The 17,495-nt window shown below is 39.9% G+C and overlaps 1 protein-coding gene across 7 annotated transcripts in view; it reads right to left on the bottom strand.

Moving 5' to 3' along the window:
- STYX (serine/threonine/tyrosine interacting protein) overlaps positions 1-16,993 on the bottom strand; it is a 48,295-nt gene extending 31,302 nt beyond the window's left edge. For 4 of the 7 annotated variants that reach the window (XM_012180721.4, XM_060418829.1, XM_004010218.5 and 1 more), the window contains exons 1-2: positions 16,683-16,993; positions 2,967-2,999 (exon numbers count right to left, since the gene is read on the bottom strand). In XM_012180721.4, the coding sequence (XP_012036111.1) occupies positions 2,967-2,999; positions 16,683-16,739 (90 nt within the window). In that variant the 5' untranslated portion in view covers positions 16,740-16,993. Of the gene's footprint in view, positions 1-2,966; positions 3,000-16,408; positions 16,434-16,682 lie in introns of all 7 variants that reach the window. The other 3 variants (XM_060418831.1, XM_042252038.1, XM_060418830.1) reach the window with 1 other exon arrangement.
- Between the last annotated feature and the right edge of the window lie 502 nt (positions 16,994-17,495).

Genomic DNA, 17,495 nt, shown 5'->3' on the forward strand with positions numbered 1-17,495 from the left:
CTTGACCTTGGGAGTGGCAGAGCTGAAAAACGCAACAAAAAATTTTGCTATGTAGTAGGTTCAGTTCAGCTGCTCAGTCGTAGCCGAACTCTGCAACCCATGGACTGCAACACGCCAGGCTTCCTTGTCCATCACCGAGTCCCAGAGCTTATTCAAACTCATGTCCATCAAGCCATTGAAGCCATCCAATCATCATCTTCTGTTGTCTCCTTATCCTCCCACCTTCAATCTTTCCCAACATCGGTGTCTTTTCCAATGAGTCACTTCTTCACATAAGGAGGCCAAAGGATTGGAGTTTCAGCTTCAGTATCAGTCCTTCCAATGAATATTTAGGACTGCTTTCCTTTAGGATGGACTGGTTGGATCTCCTTGCAGTCCAAGGGACTCTCAACAGTCTTCTCCAACATCACAGTTGAAAAGCATCAATTCTTTGGCACTCAGCTTGCTTTATAGTCCAACTCTCATATCCATACATGACTACTGGAAAAACTATAGCTTTGACTAGATGGACCTTTGTTAGCAAAGTAATGTCTCCGTTTTTTTAATATGCTGTCTAGGTTGGTAATAGCTTTTCTTACAAGGAGCAAGTGTCTTTTAATTTCACAGTGGCAGTCAACATCTGCAGTGATTTTGGAGCCACTCAAAATAAAGTCTCTCACTATTTGCCCACCTACTTGCCATGAAGTGATGGGACCAGATACCATGATCTTCGTTTTCTGAATGTTGAGCTTTAAGCCAACTTTTTCACTCTCCGCTTTTACTTTCATCAAGAGGCCCTTTAGTTCTTCTTCACTTTCTGCCATAAGGGTGGTGTCATTTGCATATCTGAGGTTATTGATATTTCTCCTAGCAATCTTGATTCCAGCTTGTACTTCATCAAGCCCGGCATTTCTCATGATGTACTCTGTATATAAGTTAAATAAGCAGGGTGACAATATACAGCCTTGACGTACTCCTTGTCTGATTTGGAACCAGTCTGTTGTTCCATGTCTAGTTCTAACTGTTGCTTCCTGACTGCCATACAGATTTCTCAGGAGGCAGGTAAAGTGGTCTGGTAAACCTATCTCTTTAAGAATTTTTCAGTTTGTTATGATACACACAGTCAAAGGCTTTGACGTAGTCAATAAAGCAGAAGTAAATGTCTTTCTGGAAATCTCTTGCTTTTTTGATGATCCAGCGGGTGTTCACAATTTGATCTCTGGTTCCTCTGCCTTTTCTAAATCCAGCTTGAATATCTGGAAGTTCACAGTTCACATACTGTTGAAGCCTGGCTTGGAGAATTTTGAGCATTACTTTACTAGCGTGTGAGATGAGTGCAACTGTGCAGTAGTTTCAATATTCTTTGGCATTGCCTTTCTTTGGGATTGGAATGAAAACTAACCGTTTTCAGTCCTGTGGCCACTGCTGAGTTTTCCAAATTTGCTGGCATATTCACTGCAGCACTTTCACAGAATCATCTTTTAGGATTTGAAATAGCTCAGCTGGAATTCCATCACCTCCACTAGCTTTGTTCGTAGTGATACTTCCTAAGACCCACTTGACTTTGGACTTCAGGATGTCTGACTCTAGGTTGAGTGATCACACCATTGTGATTATCTGGGTCATGAAGATCTTTTGTATAGTTCTTCTGTGTATTCTTGCCACCTCTTCTTAGTATCTTCTGCTGTTAGTTCCATACCATTTCTGGCCTTTACTGTGCCCATCTTTGCATGAAACGTTCCCTTGGTATCTCTTATTTTCTGGAAGAGATCTTAAGTCTTTCCCATTCTATTGTTTTCCTCTATTTCTTTGCACTGATCACTGAGGAAGGCTTTCTTATCTCTCCTTGCTTTTCTTTGGAACTCTGCATTCAAATGGGTATATCTTTCCTTTTCTCCTTTGCCTTTAGCTTCCCTTCTTTTCTCAGCTATTTGTAAGGCCTCCTCAGACAACCATTTTGCCTGTTTGCATTTCTTTTTCTTGAAGATAGTCTTGATTACTGTCTCCCATACAATGTCAAGCTATCACTAATTCATTCATCCCATATTGTATTTTTTTCCATAAATTCCCTTTATTAAATGTTGGTTTGCATCCAGAAAATAGTCTTTATCAATTTCCTGTGGAAAATTCACCTGCTTATTCTTTATTTAAAATTAAAAAAATTTTAATTTCAGTATAGATTTATAATATTATACTAGTTTCAGGTGTATAGCATAGTAATTCAGTATTTTTGCAGATTATACTCCATTAAATGTTATTATACAGTAATGGCTATAATTCTTTATCTGATACAATAAAAACTTGTTGCTATTTTACACATAGGCGTTTTTAATCTCTTAATCCCAGACACCTAATTTGTCCCACCACACTTTTGTCTCTCCTTTGGTAACCACTAGTTTGTTTTCTGTATCTTTGTAATTGCTAAGTCGTGTCCGACACTTTGCGACCCCATGGACTGTAATCTGCCAGGCTCCCTTGTCCATGGGATTCTCCAGTCAAGAATACTAGAGTGGGTTGCCATTTCCTCCTCCACATAGTGTGAGTATTCAACTCAATCTTCTGGAGAACTTCACTAAATTAACTGAAGTTGACTGGAAATCAGACACAAATGTGAACAATTAAGTGAAAAGGGTGATCTGCTTTACAGTCTACTCTCCAGAGTTTATCCAAACTACACAAACACAGAAAGCAAACTGCTTTCAGAAATAATACAAATACTGTGCCAAATTTTTCAGATGAAGAAAAACAAAGTGACTCATTAAGCACATACATATATAACTATTTCAGTAATTCTAAGAAATTTCATCTCCCATCTTTTTAAGAGCCACAATTAACTTTTAATATGTTAATATTTAAAATACTCAGTGATGAGCCTATAGATCATGAGTCAACGGGACTCAAATCCTTTGTGAAATTAGGTTAAATTATTTAATAATGATAATAACAGTAATACAGGTTGGCTGGAATAAAGAAGAAGGTTGTCATACCTGCATCTCTCGTCTCATAGGGTAGGTCCACTCCTTAAAAATGGAAGGAAAACATAAGAAAAGTAAATAACATTATGAAAAATGTCACCCAATTAAAGGTCAAAGATGTAGTATATAAATGTATGGATTTTTTAAAAATACATCATACTTAGAGAATATTCTATAAACACAGCAGATCAAGTGGCTTCATAAATATGTGAAAATTTAACTGACAAGAAACAATGAGTAAGTTGACTCTAAGTAGTCAGGCTTCCAAAATTATGATTATGTTACTTTACAACAGACTGAATAGTTCAGTAATTAAAAGTATAGGTATTCCAGATGTTTCTCGCAAAAATGATACTCTAAATCAGAGATGTAAAACAGACACCTTGTCATTTTGCCACCTCTAATCAACTGACAGTAGATAGCTATTGGGCTTCCCTTGTGCCTCAGCTGGTAAAGAATCTGCCAGCAATGCAAGAGACTTGGGTTTGACCCCTGGGTTGGGAAGATCCCCTGGAGAAGGGAAAAGCTACCCACTCCACTCTTCAGGCCTGGAGAATTCCATGGACTGTATAGTCCATGGGGTTGCCAAGTCAGACACAACTGAGTGACTTTCACTTTATTGGCTTCTCTGATAGCTCAGCCAGTAAAGAATCTGCCTGCAAAGCAGAAGACCCTGGTTCAGTTTCTGGGTTGGGAAGATCCGCTGGAGAAGGGATAGGCTACCCACTCCAGTATTCATGGGTTTCCCTTGTGGCTCAGCTGGTAAACAATCCGCCTGCAATGCAGGAGACCTCGGTTCGATCCCTGGGTAGGGAAGATCCCCTGGATAAGGGAAAAGCTATCCACTCCAGTATTCCGGCCTGGAGAATTCTATGGACTGTATACTCCATGGGGTTGCAGAGTTGGACACGACTGAGCAACTTTCACTTTCAGACAGCTATTAATTAAACCCTATGTGGAGAAAAATTCAAGGAAGAAAAGAGTGCTGTGATCATTGAACATCTGCAACGGATGAAAAAAGAACAGAATATGATAGGTATTTATCTGCCATGCCTGATCTAAACTGCTAGATGCTTATCAAACAGCCTTTCCCATATCTCACTTGGGCTTGATTCTGTCTAGTTCAAGTCCCTTTAAAGAGACACTTTACATCAGTACAGAGTTCATTCTTGGAATGCAGACCAAAATAAAATAGCTAGAAAGGGAAGCCACTCAGTCATGTCCGACTCTGCGACCCCATGGACTGTAGCCTACCACGCTCCTCCATCCACTGTCCTTCGGATTTTGCAGGCAAGAGTAGGGTGGCCATTTCCTTCTCCATGCAAAATGCCAACACAAAATGGCAAAGACAGAAAAAGTTAGAATAAGAAAAAAGCAATTACAGTAAATTGAAATGAGGAATCAAACACACTACAGGTAGTCTTCGTTTGTAAATGGACTACATTCTGTAAGTTTCTAGCTTAGTTGCTTGAAACTCAGAATTAAAAATAGTAATTAGGTTTCTAAAGTTAAAACTGCAAAAAGGTTTTTTAAATTTCTTTATAAAATTTTAGAATTACAGATAAGTTAAAAAAATGTACAAAGAATTCCCTTTACCCTCCATCCAGATTCCCCAAGTCAGAAAAGTATTTTTAACACAGAAGGTAGAAATGTTATACTTCTGTAATGGAAAGAGAGAATATACACTCCTACAATGACCATCAGCATTCCCCCTTTTTTTTTTTTTTATAAAGAGAAACAAAATACATTTTTTGTTTCAAATCTTGAAACTCTCAACAATGTAGAATTGGTCTATAAACCCTGAGAAACCAAATAACTGTTAAAATATATCTTCCAAAGTATCTTTAGCTTTGCACAGTGGCAGTATCATAGCCAATGAAGTTTATCTGAGGCATAGTAACTGTAAATTCAAAAGTATCTTTAAATGCACAGATGAACTAAGTGAGGGAAGTCCCCAGATAGACACACACACACAAACACAAGAAAGCACAAACCCAGCAAGGGCAGTAAACACTGAAACACAGCATCCTGAGAAGATCTGCTAGTCTTTTCAGTCTTATGTTTCTGTTTTTTTTTTTTAATAAAAAATAAAATTTTATTCATATCTTACACTTAACAAAAATGTTGTAGACTTAGATGTGAACCCAAAATAACAACTTTTAGAAGAAAACATATGAGAATATTTTTGTGACTGGGTTAGGCTAATACTTCTTAAATATGACACCAAAATCACAATACATAAAAGAAAAAATTCAATAAACTGGACTTCCATCATGATACAAATATCTGTTGTTTGTAAGAAGCATTCACAGTTAAAAATTGAAATTGGAGCCATGAACTGGAGAAAATACTTGTAAGGAATGTATTTGATAAATAAACTGTATCTATATAGAACATAAAAAGAACTCTTAAAACCCAATAATAAGATTTGAAGAAACGAGGAGACTGAATTAGTGATCAAAATCATCCCAACAAACAAGTCTAGAACCAGACAACTTCATTGGTAAACTCAACCAAACATTCAAAGAAGAATTAGTATCAATCCTTTACTAACTTTTCCAAAAAACAAAAAAACTGGGAACACTTTTCAAACTCATTTTATGAGGACAGCAGGTTGTTCAGTCCCTAACTCATGTCCAACTCTTGCTGACCCTATGGACTGCAGTAGGCCAGGCTTCTCTGTCCTCCACTATCTCCCAGAAAGTGGAAGTCACTCAGTGGAGTCTGACTCTTTGCAACCCATGGACTGTACAGTCCATGGAATTCTCCAGGCTGGAATACTGGAGTGGGTAGCCTTTCCCTTCTCCAGAGGATGTTCCCATCCCAGGGACTGAACCCAGGTTTCCCGCATTGCAGGTGAATCGCCAGTATTCTGGAGAATTCCATGAACTGTATAGTCCACAAGGTCGCAACAAGCTGGACATGACTTAGCAACTTTCACTACCATTATCTCCCAGAATTTACTCAAAATCCTGTTCACTGAGTTGATGATGCTATCTAACCATCTTACCCTCTGCCACACCCTTCTCCTTTTGCCTTCAATCTTTCCCAGAATCAAGATCTTTTCCCATGAGTCGGCTCTTAAAATGGATGTAAGAATGAAGTGCTAAAATGACCAAATCTGAATGTAGAGCTCAAATAATTTTCACAAATATACTTACCCACAAAATCACAACACAGATGGAGATTTCCATCATCCTAGAAAGTTCCCTCTTTCCTCTTCTCAGTCAGTATCTCCTGTCTTCAGATTGACTCTTATTACAGATTTTAGTTTTGTCTGTCCTAGAACTTCATGTAAGTGGAATCATTTGTTGTTTAGTCACTAAGTCGTGTTCAACTCTTTTGTGACCCCATGGACCAGAGCCCACTCGGCTCCTCTGTCCATGGGATTCCCCAGGCCAGAATACTGGAGAGGGTTGCCAGTTCCTTCTCCAGATCTTCCAAACAGAAAGATCAAACCCTCATCTCTTGCACTGGCAGGAGAATTATTTACTAATGAATCACCAGGAAAGAATCATACAGCAGTAGTATTTTAGGTCTGGTTTATCTCAACCTAATGTCTATGAGATTCATCTATGCTGTTGAGTATGCCAGTAATTTACCCCTTTTTATTGCTGTGCAGTCACAACTGACTCCTTCTCCTGTTCATGGAGATTTAAGTAGCTTTCAGGTTTGGGCAATTATGAATAAAGGTGCTGTGAAAACTCTTTTATATGACCTTTGATGGACATATGCATTTATTTCTCTTGAATATATAAGGGGCAATTAAATGACAATCAGAGTAGGCCTATATCTGGCTTTACCAGACACTGTCAAAAGTTTTCCAAAAGCAATTTATGTTCCCACCAGCAATGGATGGGAGTTTTAGTTGTTCCACATTCTCACCATGGTCTTACTTTAAATGGCACTGCAGTTGAGAGAAAGCCTAGGACCTGCTCAAAGTGGGAAACGAGATCATGACCAAAACACTGGGTCCCCAAGGGGCAATACCTTCAGTGAAAACACACTGGAGGGAGTAGAAGCTTACTTTATCCCCATAGAAATGAGTACCCCTGCCTTTCCTATCTTTGGGTCTGAGTAGGTGGTGGTGGTACTAGTGGGATGGGGTCTTAACCAGTCTGACTCATGAGACCAAGTGAAAATTTAATGTCAAGTTGTCCTGAATGGATAGTGTCCCGGGAGAAGTAAATGCATTTTCTCTCTGAAGGAACATACCCTAAACCTAAATCAGAAATAATTCAAAAGTTAAGTTCTAGGAACTCACAATTTAAAAATTCATTTAATAAAGGAGGAAATAAGCCAGTATCAGAAGCCATACAACTGAATCACATCCACAAAAGGTTCAGATATTAATTACAACAATAAAAAATATTGCTGTCTTTGTGGATATGATAAAACATTCACTACAAAAGTACCCTTCAGTTCAGTTCAGTCTCTCAGTCGTGTCCAACTCTTTGCAACCCCATGAACTGCAGCACACCAGGCCTCCCTGTCCATCACCATCTCCAGGAGTTCACTCAGACTCACGTCCATTGAATCAGTGATGCCATCCAGCCATCTCATCCTCTGTCGTCCCCTTCTCCTCCTGCCCCCAATCCCTCCCAGCATCAGGGTCTTTGCCAATGAGTCAGCTCTTCCCATGAGGTGGCCAAAGTACTGGAGTTTCAGCCTCAGCATCAGTCCTTCCAATGAACACCTAGGACTGATCTCCTTTAGAATGGACTGGTTGGATCTCCTTGCAGTCCAAGGGACTCTCAGGAGTCTTCTCCAACACCACAGTTCAAAAGCATCAATTCTTCGGCACTCAGCTTTCTTCACAGTCCAACTCTCAAATTCATATATGATCACTGGAAAAACCACAGCCTTGACTAGACGGACCTTTGTTAGCAAAAAAAATCTCTGCTTTTGAATATGCTATCTAGGTTGGTCATAACTTTCCTTCCAAGGAGTAAGCGTCTTTTAATTTCATGGCTGCAATCACCATCTGCAGTGATTTTGGAGCCCCCCAAAATAAAAGTCTGACACTGTTTCCACTGTTTCCCCATCTATTTCCCATGAAGTGATGGGACCGGATGCCATGATCTTCATTTTCTGAATGTTGAGCTTTAAGCCAACTTTTTCACTCTCCTCTTTCACTTTCATCAAGAGGCTTTTTAGTTCCTCTTCCCTTTCTGCCATAAGGGTGGTGTCATCTACATATCTGAGGTTATTGATATTTCTCCTGGCAATCCTGATTCCAGCTCGTGCTTCTTCCAGCCCAGTGTTTCTCATGATGTACTCTGCATATAAGTTAAATAAACAGGGTGACAATACACAGCCTTGACGATGCTGTAAAGAGCAATACTGCATAGGAACCTGGAATGTTAGGTCCATGAATCAAGGCAAATTGGAAGTGGTCAAACAGGAGATGGCAAGAGTGAACACTGACATTCTAGGAATCAGCGAACTAAAATGGACTGGAATGGGTGAATTTAACTCAGATGACCATTATATCTACTACTGTGGGCAGGAATTCCTTAGAAGAAATGGAGTAGCCATCATGGTCAACAAAAGAGTCCAAAATGCAGTACTTGGACGAAATCTCAAAAACGAGAATGATCTCTCGTTTCCAAGGCAAACCATTCAATATCATGGTGACCCAAGCCTATGCCCCAACCAGTAACGCTGAAGAAGCTGAAGTTGATTGGTTCTATAAAGACCTACAAGACCTTTTAGAATTACACCCAGAAAAGATGTCCTTCTCATTATAGTGGACTGGAATGCAAAAAAAAAAAAAAAAAAAAAAAAAGTACCCTTAAGTATAACCAAAAATTAAGAAATCAATTTTTTAAAGACCCAAAAGGAATATGTAGAACTGAAAATGTACAACTGAAATGAAAAGTCATCAGATAGGCTAAACAGAAGAAAGGACACTGTTAAAGAGAGAATTTGTGAATTAGAAAACAGAACTAATGAAATGACCTAAATCCAGAGTTGGAAAATATGAGCAGTTAACAGACAGGTAAGATATAAGTAAAAGGTCTAACACCCATAGAATCTAAGTTCTAGAAGGAAGGGTGAAAAAATACAGGGGACATATTATACACAATATTAATATGAATTTCCCAAAACTAGTTAAAGGTACCTTAGAAATAGGCAGCTTATAAGGGAAAGAAATGCACAGATAAACAGGAAAAGAGGAAACTGCTCAGCATAGCAAACAGAGAAAGAAGATTTTTTTTTCCCCACACTAAAAGCAAATATAAGAATGGAAAATATGAATAGAGGCCAGAAGACCTACATATATGCAGCCAATTAATTTTCCTGAAAAGACACCAATGTAATTCAATGGAGAAAGAAAAGTCTTTCAACAAGTGATGCTGGAAATAACTGAATAAATGTCTGGAAAATAAAATAAACGTTGATCCTGACCACACATGCACACATGTGCACACACACAAATGTCTCATGTGTCTTCATTGCTGTAATCTACTTCCAATACTTGATGACAGTGCTTGGCACACAGTCAATCAAAGAGATGCAGCTTTGTGTGGTCTATGAGACTTGACCCAAAGAATGTTTGACTCCTGTGTGCTTAGGAGCTCAGCTGTGTTCAACTCTCAACAGCCCCGATGGACTGTAGCCTGCCAGGATTCTCTGTCCATGGAATTTCCCAGGCAGGAACACTGGAGTGGGCTGTCATTTCTTCTTTCAGGGATCTTCCCAACCCAGGGATCAAACCTACCTTCCATCTCCTGCATTGGCAGACAGGTTCTTTACCACTAATGCCACCTGGGGAAGTCAGTGGGCACTCAATAGTTGCTGAATGAATGAAAAAAAAGTATGTGTGTGTGTGTGTAAACATAAATGCAAAAATGATATAATTTCTAGAAGAAAACACAGAAGAATATCTGCAACCTTGGGAAAAGAAACAATGTCTTAAAGGGGACTCAAAAGGTACTAAGCACAAAGGAAAAACAATTCAGTCAATTTGATTTAATGAAAATTTAAAAATTCTGATCAACTGAAGTATACTGCTAAGAAAACAAAAGATCAAGCCACAAACTGAAAGAAAATATTTGTAGTACATATATTCAACAAAAGACTTGTATCCAAAATACAAAATACCAACAAAAAGTGAAAACCTAATTTTTAAAATGGGAAAATAAGTGAACAGACATCTCACGGAAGGTAACTAAAAGACCAATATCACATGAAAACATGCTCAACATCATTAGTCAGTCATTAAGGAAATTCAAATTAAAACCACTACATACCCACTAATGACTAATGTTAAAAAGTGACAGTACTATATATGTCAGTGTTGATGTGGAGCCAGTGGGACTCTCAAACACTGCTGATGGGAGTATAAAATGAAATGCTAATAATACACTTACTCTATTAATTGAGCAATTCTTAACAAAGATTTGCTAAAGAGAAATGAAAACATATGTCCACCAAAAAGACTTGTCCAAGAATATTCAAAGCAGCTTTATTCATCATAACCCCAAACGTCTATACATAGTATACTCATACAATGAAACAGTACTCAGCGATAAAAAAGAATCAACAACTCATAAACACAACAGAGATGAACTTCACAGATACTATGATCAGTGAAAAAAGTCATAAATGAAACAGTTTCTTTTGCATGATTCCATTTATATGAAGTTCAAGAACTGACAAAACTACACTATGGTTATAGAAATCATAATATTCATTGCCTAATGTGGGGTATGGTAGGGGCTGCTTGGAAACATGAGCTAACTTCCTATGTTGGGAGAAATGGTCTATAACTTGATAGAAGCAGGAAACACTGGTGTATATATTTAACAAAACTCACTGACTGTACATATTATCTGCATTATACTCTATGTAAATTTTATAATCTCTATCAAAAGGAGAAAGAATCCGGACAAAGACAACAGATTACATATAAAGAAAAGATAATTCAACTAACTGATTTCTCAACTAAAAGAATGAAATGCCAGAAGACAAGAGTAATACATTCAAAGTGGTGAAATAAATAACTGTTAGTCTAGGATACATATTGAGAAAATCATCTTTCAAGAACAAGAGTGAGATAAAAGACAATTCCATACAAACAAAAGAGAGTTTACTACCAGCAGACTCTTATTAAAGAACATCTAAAGTATGTTTTTTTTAAGAAAAAGTACTGCTGTCTCTATTTTACATTTCTACTTGAGGCACTGAGAGCCTACATAACCTGACTTCAAGTTCAAGTAGTTTGTTCATCACTACACTATACAGTCTTTCAATGTAAGAAGGAATTATAAGCAAACATATAGTTATACTTTAACAAATATAGACTATATGATTAGCTTATAGAGATTAATAGAATAGGAAAAAGTATATAATTTACAAGCCAGTAGAGGGGTAAATGTAATCAAACTGTACAAACTGAATTGTTTATCTGCTTTTATAACTTACCAATATATTATAACCTTCTTATATTGAAAAAATGTTAAACAAGTCAAATACTCTTGTCATTTTAGTCACAGAACCCTTAACCATTGAGCACAGTACCTGCAAAGAATATGCATTGAGGAGATTCACGGCACTACACTCTATGGATCTTACTTTTGTTTTTTAAAGATTCTCTAGCAGCCTTATATTCTGAAAAAACTTGTCAGAGTTGTGAGAAAGAATGTAATTAAAGAAATGTGTACATTTGAATTTACCAAAACTGAAATAGCTACATTATGTGTGACAAAAGAAGAACAACAGAGGACCATATATAGAGAAGTGGTGTACATATATTCTAGGGAATATGAGGCAATATACCTGATGGCACTTAAAGCCACAGGAAAAACATGTGCTTCCTTCTGGTGTCAATTTTATCATAAATTCCACCTCCCTCAAACCCCCCGAGGAAAAAAATATTTTCACTGACCACTATCTTAGAACATTCATGTTAAAACAAACATGAACATATGAATAGAATTCAAAATTTACATGAATTTTTAAGTGAAACAAGAGGCTTCAAATAAATTTTGAGCTTCTCATAAGGTTGTATTCGATAGAACACATATGCTGTATTTACAGAAGACATAATAAAGGAGTAAGAAGCAAGCTGTATAGAAGAGAATGAAAAATTACTCCTATTCACTGGACAGATAAAAACTACTCCTATTCACCTGTTATATGACTTGCTGTAACAGGCATGGTTCCTTTGAAACCTAGAACGTCTTTTCTCATAGAAAATTTCATTTGGAGCATTTCCTGGTGCCAGCATCAGATCCTGATCTCAGAACAAATCTTAATAAATGCCTTGTCTACCAATTCTGCCTTTAGATCAGGACTTTGAAAGTCATTTATGCTCACAGTCTTGCTCTACCAGACATGTATCTGTTCGAACATGTATCTAATAACCAAGTCTTGCATATATCACACTCAGTCTTAATCTCAGCCTGCCCACATTGTTTCAAAAATCCACCTCTTTAGAGATGGTAGTGTTAATGAAGCAGACTCTCATTATAACTGATATGATGTATTTTGAGTTACTCCTGTAACTAATTAGTAGAATCAATTTCCCAAACTCTGCTGATTAGCCGAGCAGTCCAACTATGTTTCTCAAACCACAGCAAGCCAGTTAAGCCAAAATATCCTTAATTGTGAAACACACCATGCTTCTGATGGGAATCACAAGTGAAAATCCTTCAATCAATATGAGCTAGAAGATACCACATATTAAAACGTCTTTCAGGCTCTCTTCTTACTTCTCAAGCAAATGCAATTACATGACCTATAAAGTCACACTTAGGGGACAGAAAAAATGCTATAAAAATGTTCAAAGACCAATAAACAAATAAATGTACCAACTTAGGCTAGTTGAAACATAATGTTTACAAATACCAAGAGGACTGTTTAAACAACAGGTTGGGGCAGTTAAGGGGAAAAAAAAAATCAGAATACTATACCTGAGCTGGGACACTTCACAAAACAGAAAAAGCAGTATTATAGTTTCTTTCACTGCTCCCCACCCCCAAAAAGGTCCTCTTCAGAGTAAGTTCTTTCCTTCTGGCCTAGCTCAAGTTCTGCTTAAACCAAAGGACCAAAAGAGATTTTTACTTTAAAAATGAGAGGGTTGGGAGGATATGGAAAAACAGAGAAGTAGTCCAAATCAGTTATTTCTAAACTAACTGCCACTGGAATTATCTAGTTCCATCTTAAACCAATTAACTCAGAAAAGGAGTCCAGGCTTGGTTATTTTTCAGAAGTTCCTTGAGTGAGCCTACTCTTGTTGTTTAGTTGCTCAGTGGTTCCCGACTCTTTGTGACCCCTTGGACTCCTCTAGCCCACCAGGCTCCTCTGTCCATGAGATTTCACAGGAAAGAATACTGCAGTGTGTTGCCATTTCTTCCTCCAGGAAATCCTCCCAATCCAGTAATCAAACCTGAGTAGCCTGCATTGCAGGCAGATTCTTTACAGCTGAGCCACTGGGGAAGTCCAGCAAATGCTACAGAAGCTCAGACACCTGGGCATTGAACTAATCTGGAGATGGGAGAGTGGACACGAGGAACTGGCAAAATCAGGGAAAGCTTCTCTGAAGAAATGGTGCCTCAAGTGGGATCTAGGCCAAGAATAAGCAGTTAATCAGGAGAGGGCAAGGGGAATGTGCTGGCAGTCATGGCAGGGGAAAATTGTAGCTTAAAGGCTTCTAAGGTAGGGGGAAAAACATAGAAGCATTCCAGAAATGGAGAGAAGGTGACTATGGATAGGGCCCGAACGGAGCAAGGGGAAGAGTTGCTCATAATATGATTAAGAGAGGCAGGTGATGCCAGTTCACACAGGACCATGCTGATGACATTTAAGGGTCTGAACTTCATCCTCAAAACAACAGGAAATTACAGCAATTTTAAAGGAATGACAATCTTTTTGCAAGCTGATCTAAATTTTTGCTAGCAACCATCCTAGGAAGAGTGCTCTACCCAGTATTTCAAGAAACTTGGAGGTAATATTTTTATAGAGGTGACAGGATCATAAAGTTATCATATCCTGATTACATCAATCATTAACAGTCTTCACTGAAATTACTGTACTTGAGTTTTTTTACTTAAGCAAGACTGGCATGTGATTGGGAGTGCTTCCTATGTGGAAAAAACTATGCTGGCTAGTCACCATAATCGTGTAAGACCATTTGCCACTTTACATATTTCACTGGAAATTAAAAAATTAACATTGTTTTATTAGACACTTTACCATGTGTAATTAACTACATGCCCTATTTATGATTATTTACAGTTCTGTCTGGCCAGAAAGCATCTTCCATCTTCTGTGAAATGCTCCTATCATCTTGGTAGGAGGGCTACCAATGATAAACTTCAGTCCCCTTAGCCCAGGAAGTGTGCGACCTAGACTGGATCCCTCATTATACTCACCCCTTCCTGGCTCTCCTGACTGATACCAAGGATAAGCCAATCCACTAGATTTTAAACACTAAAGCTTAGAGAAAAGCGCCTTTCCCTCTTAATGTGAATGCTCTAAGGGTCTGACCCTCAAGCAACTGATGGTCAAACTTGATACCTGTGGAGAAGCCCAAGAAAAAGAACAGATCTTGACAGAAAATAGAGACAGGCATTAATGAAAGGCAGGCGCAGTACTGCTGCATTTGAATATCATCTAGTCAAGTCTGTTGGTATTAAAGACTGAACCACTTCACTTTCACTTTTCACTTTCATGCACTGGAGAAGGAAATGGCAACCCACTTCAGTGTTCTTGCCTGGAGAATCCCAGGGACGGAGGAGCCTAGTGGGCTGCCATCTATGGGGTCACACAGTCGGACACCACTGAAGCGTCTTAGCAGTTCAGTTCAGTTCAGTCGCTCAGTCGTGTCCGACTCTTTGCGACCCCATGAATCGCACCACGCCAGGCCTCCCTGTCCATCACCAACTCCCGGAGTTCACTCAGACTCACATCCATCGAGTCCGTGATGCCATCCAGACATCTCATCCTCGGTCGTCCCCTTCTCCTCTTGCCCCCAATCCCTCCTAGCATCAGAGTCTTTTCCAATGAGTCAACTCTTCGCATGAGGTGTCCAAAGTACTGGAGCTTCAGCTTTAGCATCATTCCTTCCAAAGAAATCCCAGGGTTGATCTTCTTCAGAATGGACTGGTTGGATCTCCTTGCAGCCCAGGGGACTCTCAAGAGTCTTCTCCAACACAACACTTAGTAGTAGCTGCAGTCAAGTCTGAGACCAGTTTGCACTCCAAACTTTCTGGATTTAGTTACTTCTTTTCTTTGTTACTTACGCTCCTCTGGTTTCTGTCCCTTGTAACTGAGAGATAACAAACATCCAATGCTACAGAATAAGGAACGATCTGGCTTTCAGTAGATGATATGAATATCATTATGTACTAGGGTTAAGTATTACTTCTCTCCAACACAAGAAAAGCAGCAAGCAGGAAAGAAGCAAGCTGTGTTCCTAAGAATTTTACAATCTTTGCAAAGATAAGATGTATTATCATTCAATAAGATTAGATGCAAAGTCTGTAAACATTTTAAACTAGAACTATTACGACGAGAACAGGGAAGAATTGAGGTGTATTTAAAAGGACAATGAATTAAGAACGAGGACACCAAGGTGCACTAGGAATACCATTTATTCTTAGTAAGCTACAATTTCTTCATCTTAAAAGTGGGAAAGCTCTACATTATTTCTAAGGTTGCCTAGTGTTGAAATTACTGAATCATTTCAAGGATATATAAGCATACTCTTCATTCACATTATTCCATATAAAAGAAAAAAGTATAAAATCATTCTTAACCTAACCTAAATTCTCTTTTTTCCTATTTGAATCTACTCTTAAAAACATGAAATTCTCAAGGATTATCATCACAAGCAAATGATCCCCCAAATCAAAAAAGGTGAACCAACCACAAAAGAAGACATTTAATAGAATGAATACCTGCCATAAACTGATCTCTTAAAAGCAGAAATTTAACATTTCTTTCTTGAGACTACTAGAGCGCATTCTGTCTTCAGAAAATTTCTAATTTAGTAGTCTCCAATACCATAAAGCATTTTAAACTAGGAATAGATGCGGGAAAACGCAATACAAACGATAGGGAGGGAAGATGTAAGGTGGGATGAAAAAAACCCCGAGTTAGAAATCAGGAGACCAAGTTATAAAGAATTTTATTCCCCATATTAATTTCCCTCCAAAGGGCAAGTTTTTTGACTGAAGTTTTCAGATTCAAATGAGCTAGTTTCGTGACATTTCACTCTGATGATCACGGTTTGCCTCAAAAACACCAAAAATCAAATCAAACCAAAACAAACCAACTACTTCGGGAAACTTGTTGAAGGCACACTTCCAAGTTCAGGCCCCACATCAATTCCACACGTGGGCTCATGTGTCCCACAAGTCAATCGATGACACCAAAGATTATCCCTCAAAATGAGATTAAAAACATATCCTTGCATTGCTTTGGCAATAAAAGGGTTATCTTACTTCAAGTAAGTCCTCGACGCCGAATCTGGGGGAAAAAGGACTGAAGTAAGCAGACCAGACCCGGCCCGGGCGTCTCCGGAGGGGAAGAGGAACTCCGGGAGCCGTGGTCGGGGCAGACGGCCCCGGAGCGCGAGACTCCGCCCCGGGGTCCCGAGACGCCCTCAGGAGGCAACAGGGCTACCAGTAGGTGAAGGCTGCGACGGTTGGGGCCTGGGGTTCGCCCCTCGGCGAAGAGCCACTGAGGCCTGTGCGTGTTAGTCACTGCCAGACTCACCTCGGCGTCTTCTTTGCACTGTGGGAGCGAGGGGAACTCCAGCTTCACGTCCTCCATGGTCCTGGCCCGCGGGTTTGTGGGTGGGGCCGGGTAGGAGTGGGAGTTACCCGCCGGCCGACCCTCGGGCAGGCAGTGGCGGTGAAAGGAAATGTAGACAGGAGGACTGACCGGGAGGCAGCGGGCTTACAACTAACACACGCAGACTATAGGGTCCCGGCGACTCCGGCGACAGCCGGGAAGAGGGTTGGGCGGCTCGTATCCGGCCGCCATGCTGCTGCCGTCTTCTTCCCCCCCGTGCTTCCGCGCCCCTCAGGCCGCCCAAGCTCTAGCACCAACACGAGCCCTACAACCGTCTCCCCTCCTTCCCCCTCCCGCCGTCCCCGCGCAGCCCCAGCCAATCCCAGCCTACGCTTGCCTTCGGCCCGCCCCCCCCGCGGCCGCCAGGTGTCAGCGCGCCGCCGCCCCGCCCCTTCGCGAGCGCGCAGACGCTGGGGGGCGGGGCCCCGGAGGCGCCCGGGCTGGAGCTCGCTGGATGTGGAGGAGGTGGGGCTGCCGCAGGAGGGAGAACGGACTGTCCCGGGAAAGGCAGTGGGATAATCTGAAACAACTCTGCCCTTTCTGGACCCAACGCAAATCCCTACTTTGATGTAAGAACCGGGAAGACATCCTAGCCCCCATACGAAACTGGCATACGAAAGGAAACTGTAGTTTTCTCCCTTCCTGAGAATCCTGCTCAATCTGTGGTGAGGTTATAACCAAGAGTAATGAAGAGTTCACCTGAAAATTATGTAATGCGACACAGAGAATGAAACA

The sequence above is a fragment of the Ovis aries genome, chromosome 7 (assembly GCF_016772045.2).
Source record: "Ovis aries strain OAR_USU_Benz2616 breed Rambouillet chromosome 7, ARS-UI_Ramb_v3.0, whole genome shotgun sequence".
Lineage (NCBI taxonomy): Eukaryota > Metazoa > Chordata > Mammalia > Artiodactyla > Bovidae > Ovis > Ovis aries.